The sequence below is a fragment of the Zonotrichia leucophrys genome, unplaced genomic scaffold (assembly GCF_028769735.1).
Source record: "Zonotrichia leucophrys gambelii isolate GWCS_2022_RI unplaced genomic scaffold, RI_Zleu_2.0 Scaffold_34_1600103, whole genome shotgun sequence".
Classification (NCBI taxonomy): Eukaryota; Metazoa; Chordata; class Aves; order Passeriformes; family Passerellidae; genus Zonotrichia; species Zonotrichia leucophrys.
In genome coordinates, this window is record NW_026992239.1 from 1,255,886 (window position 1) to 1,267,436 (window position 11,551).

Here is an 11,551-nt window from a genome sequence, read left to right on the forward strand (position 1 = left end):
TCACAGCAGGGCAGGGGTCACTCCCAGCAGGGATTTGGGGTCACTCCCAAAGGGGATTTGGGGTCACTCCCAGAGGGGATTTGGGGTCACAGCAGGGCAGGGATCACTCCCAGAGGGGATTTGGGGTCACAGTGGGGCTGGGGTCCCCCATGGCTCTGACCGTCCCTGTGTCCCCAGTACTACGAGGTGGAGTGGACGCTGTGGGACCGGTTCGAGGTGCAGGGGCTGCAGCCCGACGGGCAGGAGATGACCCTGCGCCAGTTCCTCGCCTACTTCAAGGTACTGGGAGGGACTGGGAGGGACTGGGAGGGGACAACAGAGGCACCCCAACCAAGAGGGGAGTGCTGGGAAACAGGGAAAGGTCAAACCCCTGTGGTGGCCAATGTCCCCAAGGCCATGTGGGTCCCGTGGGTGCCCCATGGTGGCCAATGTCCCCAAGGCTGCAGGGTTCCCGCGGTGGCCAATGTCCCCAAACCCTGCTGACCGCCCATGGTGGCCGATGTCCCCGAGCCTCAGTGACCCCTGTGGTGGCCAATGTCCCCAAGGCCATGAGGTTCCCGTGGGTGCCCCATGGTGACCAATGTCCCCAAGGTCATGGGTGCCCTGTGGTGGCTGATGTCCCCAAGGTTGCAGGATTCCCATGGTGGCCGATGTCCCCAAGCCCCGCTGAGCCCTGTCCCCATGTCCCCACAGAAGGAGCACCGGCTGGAGATCACCATGCTGTCCCAGGGCGTGTCCATGCTCTACTCCTTCTTCATGCCGGCCGCCAAGCTGCGCGAGCGCCACGACCAACCGTAGGGACTCTGGGGACACTGGGGGACACTGGGGGTACTGGGGACACTGGGGGACACTGGGGGTACTGGGGGACACTGAGGGACACAGGGGGTACTGGGGGACACTGGGGACACTGGGGACACTGGGGGTACTGGGGGACACTGGGGGACACTGGGGGCATGGGGACACTGGGGACACTGGGGACACTGGGGGACACTGGGGGACACTGGGGGTACTGGGGGACACTGAGGACACTGGGGGATACTGGGGGACACTGAGGACACAGGGGGCACTGGTGGTACTGGGGGCATGGGGACACTGGGGACACTGGGGGACACTGGGGACACTGGGGGGTATGGGGGACACTGGGGGGTACTGGGGGCATGGGGACACTGGGGACACTGGGGGTACTGGGGGACACTGGGGACATGGGGACACTGGGGGACACTGGGGACACTGGGGACTGGGGGACACTGGGGGACACTGGGGGTACTGGGGACACTGGGGACACTGGGGGACACTGGGGGTACTGGGGGCATGGGGACACTGGGGACACGGGGACACTGGGGGACACTGGGGGTACTGGGGCATGGGAACACTGGGGACACTGGGGGTACTGGGGGCATGGGAACACTGGGGGTACTGGGGGCATGGGACACTGGGGGTACTGGGGGTACTGGGGGACACTGGGGACACTGGGGGACACTGGGGGACAGTGGGGACACTGGGGGTACTGGGGGCATGGGAACACTGGGGACACTGGGGGTACTGGGGGCATGGGGACACAGGGGGACACTGGGGGTACTGCGGGACACTGGGGACACTGGGGGTACTGGGGGCATGGGGACACTGGGGGACACTGGGGGTACTGGGGGCATGGGGACACTGGGGGGCACTGGGGACACTGGGGGTACTGGGGGACACAGGGGGACACTGGGGACACTGGGGGTACTGGGGGACACTGGGGACACTGGGGGATACTGGGGGACACTGAGGACACAGGGGACACGGGTGGGGTCCAGGGCAGGGTTGGAGGAAGAGCTCAGTCCATGACAGGGATGTGTCCTGGGGACAAAAACATGGCCCTGTGGTGAGGGGACATGTCCCAGGGGTGGGGACAGGGTGTGGCCGTGTCCCCTCACTGTGTGTGCCCGTCCCTTTTGGGTGCTGGTGTGCACTGGCACTCCCTGTGCCCTCTCTTGTCACTTGGAGGGGGGGGACCTCTGCCACGTGTCCCCCTCGTGTCAATCCTGTGACAGAGACCGTGCCACGTGCTCTGACGCATTTCTGCCATGTCCCCCCAGGATGACCTATGCCATGTGTCCCTGCCATGTCCCCCCTATGTTCCCCTGTCCCCACAGGCTGATAGACACCGTGCCCCACATCCCTGCCACGTCCCCTGTCCCCACAGGATGACTGTGCCCCATGTCCCCTGTCCCCACAGGATGACAGAGGTTGTGCCTCGTGTCCCTGCCATGTCCCCCACATCCCTTGTCCTTGCAGGATGACACAGACTGTACCCCTTGTCCCCTGTCCCTACAGGATGACACACACTGTACCCCCTGTCCCTGCCATGTCCCCCACATCCCCTGTCCCTGCAGGATGACACAGACTGTACCCCCTGTCCCTGCAGGATGACAAACTCTACCCCCTGTCCCTGCCATGTCCCCTGTCCCCTCAGGATGACACACACCCCCTGTCCCTGCCATGTCCCCCATGTCCCCTGTCCCCACAGGATGACAGAGATCGTGACGCGGGTGTCCAAGAAGAAGCTGGGCCGCCACGTCAAGGCGCTGGTGTTCGAGCTGTGCTGCAACGACGACAGCGACGCCGACATCGAGGTGCCCTACGTGCGCTACACCATCCGCTAGGGGGCGCCCGGCCCCGCCCCTCCGCCCGGCCACGCCCCCCGCACAGGCCACGCCCCGTCACACCCCGCCCCTCTCCCATAGTCGTTGTTGTGTCGGCCCCGCCCTCTGGGTGGGGGTGGGGTCTGGGGGCGGGGCGAGGGCCCCGCCCAATAAACATAGACCTTGGCAAAAAGGGGGCGTGTCTGAGTCACGTGGTGCTGGCACAGCCTGCATGTGACGGCGGTGACAATTGACCCTATGGTGGCACTGCCAGCATGTGACAGTGGTGACCATTGACCCTGTGGTGGCACTGCCGTGGCTGGCATGTGACAGTGGTGACAAATGACTCCACAGTGCCGCTGGCAGGGCTAGCATGTGACAGCAGTGACAATGGCACTGCTGTGGCTGGCATGTGACAGCGATGACAAATGAGCCCATGGTGGCACTGGCATGGCCAGAATGTGATAACGGTGACAAACCATCTGGCACAGCTGGCACCAGACACCGGTGACAAATGACCCTGTGGTGGCACCAGGGTGGCTTTATTGGGGGTGGGGACATGGGGAGACCCCCCCACCTCAGTCACATGCGGGGCTCGGTGTCACCTGCAGTCCTCAGTGTCACCTGGTGTCACCTCGATGTCACCCGCAGGCCTTGGGGACTTGGTGTCACCCACAGGCAGGTGCTGCTCTCCTCAGTGTCACTGGTGGCAGCTGTGTCACCTGTGAAAGGTCAGCACAGCCCTGTGCCACCTGTGTCCCTGTGGCTCACAGTGTCACACGTGTCCCCACGTGTCACCTGCAGACGTGTCCTTGTGTCACACAGTCACTGTGGTTGCTGTGTCACCCTCGGTGTTCTTGCTGTCCCCAGGGATTCTTGTGGAGCTCTGGCTGTCCCCACTGTCCCCATTGTCCCCATCCAGGTGACGTTTCTGCCGCAGGAGCTGCCGGTACCGGGCGGCCGCAGCCTCCATGGTGGCCTGGAGCTCGGCCACCTCCACAGCCAGCGTCACCCCTGGGGACAGGGGGACACGGGGGGACCGAGGGGGTCAGGGGGGCCACGACCTTTAGACCCTCCCCAGGTTTGGGGACACCCCAGGTTTGGGGTTTTCCCCCCATTCTTGGGTCCCTCTGAGTTTGGGGATTTTTGCTGGTTTTTGAGACCTCCCAGTTCCCCCCATTTCCCTCCCAGATTCCCCCCAGTTCTCCCCCAGTCCCCTCCCAGTCCCCCCAGTCCCCTCCCAGTTCCCCCCCAGTTCTCCCCCAGTCCCTCCCAGTTCCCCCCAGTCCTCACCCTTCTGGAAGCTTCCCTGGGCCTGCCGCAGACTGGGGGGCACCAAGACCCCAAACCAGCCCAGGGGGTCTGGGGGGGGCCGGCTGGGGGTCCCCCCTTTTTCAGGGGCTCCCCGGCGCTGCCGCAGCCCTGGGGGAGAGAGAAAGGTCAGAGACACCCCCAAAACAACTGAGGGACCCCCAAACACCCACAGGACCCCTCAGAACCCCCCCAGCACCCCAAATTCCTCCCCAGTTCCTCCCTTGCCCCCCCAACACCCATAGGTGACATCCCCAGACCCCCCAGTCTGTCCCCAACACCCACTGGGGACCTCTTGGGGACCCCCCACACCCCCCAAGGGACCCCAACCCCTCCTTACCGTCACCTCCCCCCTGCTGGGGGTCGGGGTCCTCGGGGTCCCTCCCTGTTCCAGGCACCTCCTCAAAGTGGGGGCGTCCCTCGGGGTCCTGCCTGAGGGTGACACAGTGGGGACAGTGTCACCACAGTGCTCCTGGTGTCACTTGGCCACCACAGGGACGTCCCAGCACCCCCACAGTGGGGACATCAGTGTCACCTCCCCAAACTGGGGACACACCTTTGTGTTCCCTCCCAGCGTGTCCCCAATGTTCTCATGTCCCTCTCTGTGTCCCTGTCCCCTCCCTGAGTGTGTCCCCAATATCCCTCATGTCCCTCCCTGTGTCCCTGCCACTCCCCACTGAGTGTCCTCAATGTCCCAGTGTCCCTCCCAATGTCCCAGTGTCCCCCTTCAGTGTCCCTGTCCCCCACCTGTGGCACACACGGACTCGGGGCACCATGGTGGCCCCGTACTGCAGGGACGAGACGCGGTGACATCCCAGGGAGTAACGGGCCTGAGCCAGGGACAGCCACCCCTGTGGGGACATTGGGGACATATAGGACACAGCATGGGGACAGCCACCACTGTGGGGCCATCGGGGACATTGGGGACACAGCACGGGGACAGCCACCCCTGTGGGGACATTGGGGACACAGCACGGGGACAGCCACCCCTGTGGGGACATTGGGGACACAAAACAGGGACAGCCACCCCTACACAGACACAGGGGGACATTGAAGGGGACAGAGGGACATGGCGTTAGGGACAGTCACATGTAGGGACACAGGGGACACTGTGGCGTATCCCTTTGTGTCCCCACAGTGGGTGACACTTCCCCCCAACATGTCCCATGATGGTTGGTGTGTCACCAACCATGTCCCCAGCTGTGTCCCCATGGGGGTTGGCACATCGCTGTAGCAGGTGACACCCTCTAAGTGCGTCCCTGTGGTAGGTGGCACCTCCTCACACGTGTCCCCACGAGGGGTGGCGTGTCCCCGTTGTGTCCCCTCTGTGTCCCCACTGTCCCCACTGTCCCCGTGTCCCCTTACCTGCCGCAGGTGCTGCTCCAGCTGCTCCCGCCGCTGCTGCAGCAGCTCCAGCGCCTCCATCACCTCCAGCGCGGCCTCGTCCAGGGACAGCGACAGCGACCCTGGGGATGGGGGGGACACAGCTCAGGACCCCAAACAACACCGGGGGGACCCCACGGGCTCCCCCAGACCCACCAAAACCGCCCCTCCCGCCCAGGGACCGGCCCGGTGTCCCCACGGTGTCACCCGTGTCCCCTCAGTTTCCCCGGGGCAGAGGCCCCATCAAAGCACGCCCGGGCTCCCGGAAACCCGCTCAAAAAAACCTCAGTATCCCTGAGACCTCCAAAATCACCCCAAAACGCTCCCGGTCTCCTGGAGACCCCCAAAATTCCCCCCGAGACCCCTCCCCGAAAACCCCGGAGCCCCCGGCCCTCCCTCACCGTCCATCGCCGCCTTCACTGCGGCCTCAAGCCCGGCCCCGCCTCGTCCAATCACAGCCCGCCCTGGTCCCTCTCGACCAATCAGCAAGCGCAGTAGCCCGTGGGGGCGGGACCTGCATGGGGGCTAATGGAACGGCGAGGTGACGCAGACCTGGCCGCCATCTTGAGTGAGGGCGCAGCGTTTCCTCCCCTTTCCGGCAGCACCGCGCGCTCCTATTGGTCCGCCTGCGCTCGGCCAATGAGAGGCGGCGGTGCTGGGAAGTGCCGGCGTGTGAGGAGCAGCGCGGAGCGGCCGCGACCATGGTGAGGGGCCGGGGGTTGGGTCGGTGGTCCCGTGTCCCCTCCGTGTCTCCTCCTGTCCCCCATCCCTCCATGGCGCCTCCGACCTCCCCTCCGTGTCCCACATCCCCTCATTTCCATACCCTCCACAGCGGGCCCTCCCCCCTGCCCAGCTTCTCCATATCCCCCCTCACGCGTCCCTCACTCTGTGTCCGCTGTCCCCTGATGTCCCCGCTGTCCTCGCTGTCCCCCATACCTCGATGCCGCCCCCTCAGCGCCCCCCATCCCCTCATTCCTCCATATCCCCCTCACCGCGCTCCAACTCGCATCCCCCCGTGTGTCACCGCCGGTGTCACCTGAGTGTGTCCCCGTGTGTGTCCCCGTGTCGCAGCTGCGTCGCCAGGCCCGGGAGCGCCGGGAGTACCTGCAGCGCCGGGCCAAGGAGCAGCAGCAGCAGCGGCAGCGGGAGCGCAGGGAGAGCCTGAAGCGGGCGCTGGACGGTACCGGGGAAGGGGAAAAGAGGGGCTGGGAGTGCGGAAAAGGGGAGCAAGAGAGGTGAAAAGGGGCCAGGAGGAATTTGGGGAGGTTTGGGAGGAGTTAAGGGGTGTTAGAAAAGATTCCGGGTGTGTGAAAAGAGGGTTGGGGGCTGCAAAGGGGATTTGGAGGACTTGAGGAGAATTTTTGGGGGGTCGAGAGGAGTTTAAGGGGGTTGGGGGATGTTTGGGGGTGTTAAAGAGGTGAGATGGGGGTGCTGCCGGCCCAGGGGTGTATTTGGGGTTGGGGTATTGGAATGGGGAGGGTTGGGGGTCCTGTCTGAGCCCCCCGTTTCTCTCCTCACCCCCCAGAGAATCGGCTGCTGCCCACGGAGCTGCGGCACGAGGCGCTGGCCCTGCAGAAGGAGCTCGAGTTCGACTTCCAGGCACCGGGGGGTGAGAGGGACCCCTAAATTGGGGAGGAGGGACCCCTAAATTGGGAGGGAAAAACCCTCAAATCGGAGGTGGAGAGTGGGGAGAGGGACCCCCAAATCTGGGGAGAGGGACCCTCAAATTGGGGGGGAAGGGGTGGAGATGGACCCTCATATCAGGGGAGAGGAACCCTCAAATCAGGGTGGGAGGGACCCCCAAATTGGGGGGAAAGGTAGGGAGAGGGACTCCAAATTTGGGGGGTTGGAACTTCCAAAGCCAGGGGTGGGGGGACAGGCAAGACCCTTGAATGAGCTGGACCCCAAAATGGGGAGAGGGGAATCCAGTGACAGGAGGGAGGAAGCCCCCAAAAAAGACCTAAAAAAAAGGGATTTGCCTCATTTTTAGGAGTTTCCTCAAATTCTCTGTGGGTTTTTAAATTTGCCAGATGAGATTAAATTCACCCCAAAATGAGTGCGGCATTACACCAACACTCACAGTTTGGGCTGCACCCCAAATTTGGGCCCCATTTTCCCCACAATGAGCTGGGAATTAAACCCCCAAAATGGGAATTAAACCCCCAAAATGGGAATTAAAACCACAAAATGAGAATCAAACCCCCAAAATCCCCCCAGAACCATCACTGGATTGACCCCAATGACCCCAGGGTGGGTGTGGCTGCAGTGGGCGGGGCTGGGAGTGCAGGGGGCGTGGCCTGACAAAAGCCCCGCCCCCAGAGACAGGTGACAGCCAGGATGACGAGTACAGGTGGGCGGGGCTGGAGCCCCCCAAGGTGATGGTGACAACATCACGTGACCCCAGTGCCCGCCTGCGGCTCTTTGCCAAGGTGGGCGTGGCTCTGGATGGGTGTGGTCTGGGGTGGGTGTGGCCAGGTATGGGTGTGGTCTGAGGTGGGTGTGGCTCTGGATGGGTGTGGTCTGGGGTGGGTGTGGCTGCAAATGGGTGTGGCTGGGTGTGGTCTGATGTGGGTGTGGCTAAAGCTGGGTGTGGCTCTGAGGTGGGCGTGGCCCAGCCCTAGCACCCTGACCCCACCCCTATGGCCATTCCCATGGGGGTGTCGCTTTGGGGTGGGTGTGGCTGAGAAGTGGGAGGGGCTTTTTTGGCCCCACCCCTTTGGGGGCTGAGCCAATGCTGGGCAGTAAAACCCATAGGAGTGAGAGGAATCTTTGTGGGTGTGGCCTGAAAGTGGGCCTGGCTCCTTGTGACCTTAAAATATGGGAAGGGGCGTGGCCATGGATGGGTGTGTCATTGTCACCCTGGGCTGGGGGGACACGGGGGGTGATTTGGGGACACGAGGGGGGTGATTTTGGGGACATGGCAGGGGTGATTTGGGGGACAAGGGGGTGGCGATTTGGGGGACACAGGAGAGGTGATTTGGGGACATGGACGAGGCAATTTGGGGGACACAAGGGAGGTGATTTGAGGAATACAAAGGGGATCATTTGGGGGACACGGAGGTGATTTGGGGGACACAGGGGTGATTTGGGGACATGGTGGGGGTGATTTTGGGGACAGTGGGGGTGATATGGGGGACACAAGGGAGGTGATTTGGGGGACACAAGGGAGGTGATTTGGGGGACACAAGGGAGGTGATTTGGGGGACACAAGGAGGGTGATTTGGGGGACACAGGGGTGATTTTTGGGGTCATGACAGAGGTGATTTTGGTGACGTGGGGAAGGTGGTTTGGGGGACACCAGGGGGTGATTTGGGGGACACAAAGGAGGTGATTTGGGGGACATTGCAGAGGTGATTTTGGTGATGTGGGGAAGGTGATTTGGGGGACACAAGGGAGGTGATTTGGGGGGCATGACAGAGGTGACTTGGGGGACACAAGAAGGGTGATTTGGGGGACACGGGGGGATTTGGGGACACAGGGGGGATTTGGGGGACACAGGGGAGGTTATTTGGGGGACAGGGGGGAGGTAATTTGGGGGATACAAGGGGGGTGATTTTGGGGACACAGGAGGGGTGATTTGGGGCATATGGGAAGGTGATTTAGGGGACACAAGGGGGAGGTGATTTGCGGGACACAATGGGGTTTTTGGGGGACATGACAAGTGATTTAGGGGACACAAGGGGAGTGATTTGGGGGATACAAGGAAGGTGATTTGGGACGCTGCAGTGGCCCAAGCAGGGGCACACTGGCTGAAGGGGTGACACAAACAGGGCGTGGCAGGGCTGTCCCTGACCCCGCCCCGGTGTCCCCGTGTCCCTGTCCCCAGGAGCTGTGCCTGCTGCTGCCCGGGGCTCGCCGCATGAACCGGGGCCGTGCCGAGCTGGGCGCCCTGGTGGCGGCGTGCCGGGCCGCCGGCGTCACCGACCTGCTGGTGCTGCACGAGACCCGCGGGCGGCCCGGTCAGTGCCAAATTTGGGGCTGGGGGCACCTTCGGGGGTCTCTGATGGGAGGGGAGGGGCTGAGGGGCTGCCCTGGGAAGGCTGAGATATAACAGAGGTAGGCAGAGTTAATTAAGAAATTAGGAGTTTATTAAAAGGATGTTCTCAATGGATGCACCTTGGGCAGCACAAGAGCTCAGCCAGGGCTGCGCCCAAGGTGAACCAAAATGGGCACAAAATGAACCCGAGGTGGACCAAAATGGGCACAAAATGAACCCAAGGTGAACCAAAATGGTCACAGAATGAACCCAAAGTGGACCCAAATGGTCACAAAATGGACCAAGATGGACCAAAATGGCTACAAAATTAACCCAAGGTGGACCCAGATGGTCAGAAAGTGAAGCCAAGATGGACCCAATGGTCACAAAGGTAACCAAAAGTGGACCGAAATGGTCACAAAATGAACCCAAGATGGACCCAAATGGTCACAAAATGAACTCAAGGTGAACCCAAATGGTCACAAAATGAACTCAAGATAAACCAAAATGATCACCAAATGGCTAGCTGGTCATGGGGTCTCTCACTTTTATAAGTTCTGCTCCATTTGCATATTGGTGTTAATTGTTCAATTATAGCTTTAGGTTATGAAGTCCCATCTTTCTTGTTTTTCTGTTTTTCAACCCAAATTGTTTATGGTTTTAGGCCTGAGATTTGAATCATTTGTCCTTGCTCCCCAGCTAGAGAAGGAATTGTTTTGTGTCCTAGTCTGCACAGAGAGGTCACCAACATTTAATACAAAGCTCAGACTCACACACTAAACAGCACAAACTCTGAAAAATATAAAACCTAAAACCTGAGGGACAAAGGGAGTGGGTGTGGCTAATCCCAAGGGGGCGTGGCCTGCTTTGTGGGTGTGGTCTGATCAAGCTCCTCCCCCCCAGACGGGCTGACCGTGTCCCACCTGCCCCACGGCCCCACCGCCCACTTCACCCTGAGCGGGGCCGTGCTGCGCCAGGAGGTCGGGGGGCTCGGGGGGGCCCCGCTGGCCGCCCCCCACCTGCTGCTGCTGCGCCTGGATTCCACACTGGGAAAAAGGGTACGGCCAGGGGGACATGGGGGGGACAATGGGGACATGAGGGGCATTGGGACATGGGGAGGACAATGGGGACAACCCTTGTCGTGGGGGACAGAGGGGACACTGGGGACATGGGGGGCATTGGGGACAGTGGGGACATAGGGGGGGACAATGGGGGGGACAGGAGGGGACACTGGGGACATGGGGGGGCAGTGGGGACATGGGGGACATAGGGGGGACATGGGGGGAACATGGGGGGGACAATGGGGGGCAGGGGGACATGGGACAGGGGGGGGAACTGGGGACATAGGGGGACAATGGGGACATGGGAGAACAATAGGGACATGGGGGGGACAATGGGGGGACAGTGGGGGGACAGGGGGGACACTGGGGACATGGGGGGGCATTGAAGACATGGGGGGGCAGTGGGTATATGGGGGGGCACTGGGGACATAGGGGGGGACAATGTGGACATGGCGGGGGACAATGGGGGACAGTGGGGGAGGAGGGACACTGGGGACATAGGGAGGAGTGGTATATGGGGGACAGTGGGACTGGAGGGGACAATGGAGACATGAGGGGACACTGGGGACATGGGGGGGGGACAATGGGGGAACAGGAGGGGAAAGGGGGGACGCACATGGGGGGATGTGAGGGTACATGGGGGAGGAAATGGGGACACTGGGGGGGGGGGGGGAACACGGGAGGCCCCAGGGGTGGCGTGACCCCATCCCTGTCCCCATCCCTGTCCCCTCTAGGTCGGGACCATCCTGAAGCACCTGTTCCCCGTCCCCCGCCCCGACAGCCGCCGCGTGGTGACCTTCGCCAACGAGGATGACGTCATTTTAGTGCGGTGGGTGACACGTGGGGACACAGGGACACGGACAGACCCCTCCCCCAAACCCCTCTGACCCCCCCCTCCCCACAGGAACCACGTGTACCGGCGCCGGGGGCGGACGGTGGAGCTGGAGGAGGTGGGACCCCGCTTCCAGCTGAGGCGTGAGTGTCCCCTGCTGTCCCCAGCTGCCCTAAAAGTGTCCCCATGTGTCCCTGAATGCCCCAACAACCCCACCTCGTGTCTCCCCCCCAGCCTACCTGATCCGCCTGGGGACCCTGGAGCAGGGGGACGCGGCCGACGTGGAGTGGCGCTGGCACCCGTACACGGCCACGGCCCCCAAGCGCCGCCTGCTCAGCGCCACCTGAGCCCCCCAGGACCCCCC

General features: G+C 62.5%; 3 protein-coding genes across 4 annotated transcripts in view; 2 read left to right on the forward strand and 1 right to left on the reverse strand.

The window, feature by feature from the left end:
- UBA1 (ubiquitin like modifier activating enzyme 1) overlaps positions 1 to 2,819 on the forward strand; it is a 42,261-nt gene extending 39,442 nt beyond the window's left edge. Inside the window, exons 24-26 of the mRNA XM_064736974.1 lie at positions 178 to 279; positions 694 to 794; positions 2,510 to 2,819. Coding sequence (XP_064593044.1) covers positions 178 to 279; positions 694 to 794; positions 2,510 to 2,645 — 339 coding nt within the window. The 3' untranslated portion in view covers positions 2,646 to 2,819. The remainder of the gene's footprint in view (positions 1 to 177; positions 280 to 693; positions 795 to 2,509) is intronic.
- A 309-nt stretch (positions 2,820 to 3,128) lies between these two features.
- On the reverse strand, positions 3,129 to 5,881 carry CCDC115 (coiled-coil domain containing 115). Its single transcript, XM_064736944.1, is given in 7 exon segments — positions 3,129 to 3,638; positions 3,918 to 4,046; positions 4,276 to 4,367; positions 4,683 to 4,786; positions 5,301 to 5,401; positions 5,720 to 5,810; positions 5,813 to 5,881. Coding segments are annotated over 7 exon segments (783 nt in total). The 3' UTR covers positions 3,129 to 3,441.
- Positions 5,882 to 11,551, forward strand: IMP4 (IMP U3 small nucleolar ribonucleoprotein 4). Of its 2 annotated transcripts, none has more exons than XM_064736945.1 (9): positions 5,882 to 6,022; positions 6,390 to 6,498; positions 6,844 to 6,927; positions 7,638 to 7,747; positions 9,145 to 9,277; positions 10,198 to 10,352; positions 11,090 to 11,184; positions 11,260 to 11,330; positions 11,422 to 11,551. In XM_064736945.1, exons 1-9 carry the CDS (start codon positions 6,020 to 6,022, stop codon positions 11,532 to 11,534), a joined length of 873 nt encoding a protein of 290 aa, XP_064593015.1. In that variant the 5' UTR covers positions 5,882 to 6,019; the 3' UTR covers positions 11,535 to 11,551. The 2 variants fall into 2 exon arrangements, with proteins under 2 accessions (XP_064593015.1, XP_064593016.1); XM_064736946.1 differs by having other exon boundaries at positions 7,644 to 7,747.

Coding starts and splice junctions, on each gene's coding strand:
- IMP4 (XM_064736945.1), top strand. Junction 11,185..11,259: donor GATGACGTCATTTTAGTGCG/GTGGGTGACACG, acceptor CCCTCCCCACAG/GAACCACGTGTACCGGCGCC. Junction 11,331..11,421: donor ACCCCGCTTCCAGCTGAGGC/GTGAGTGTCCCC, acceptor TCTCCCCCCCAG/CCTACCTGATCCGCCTGGGG.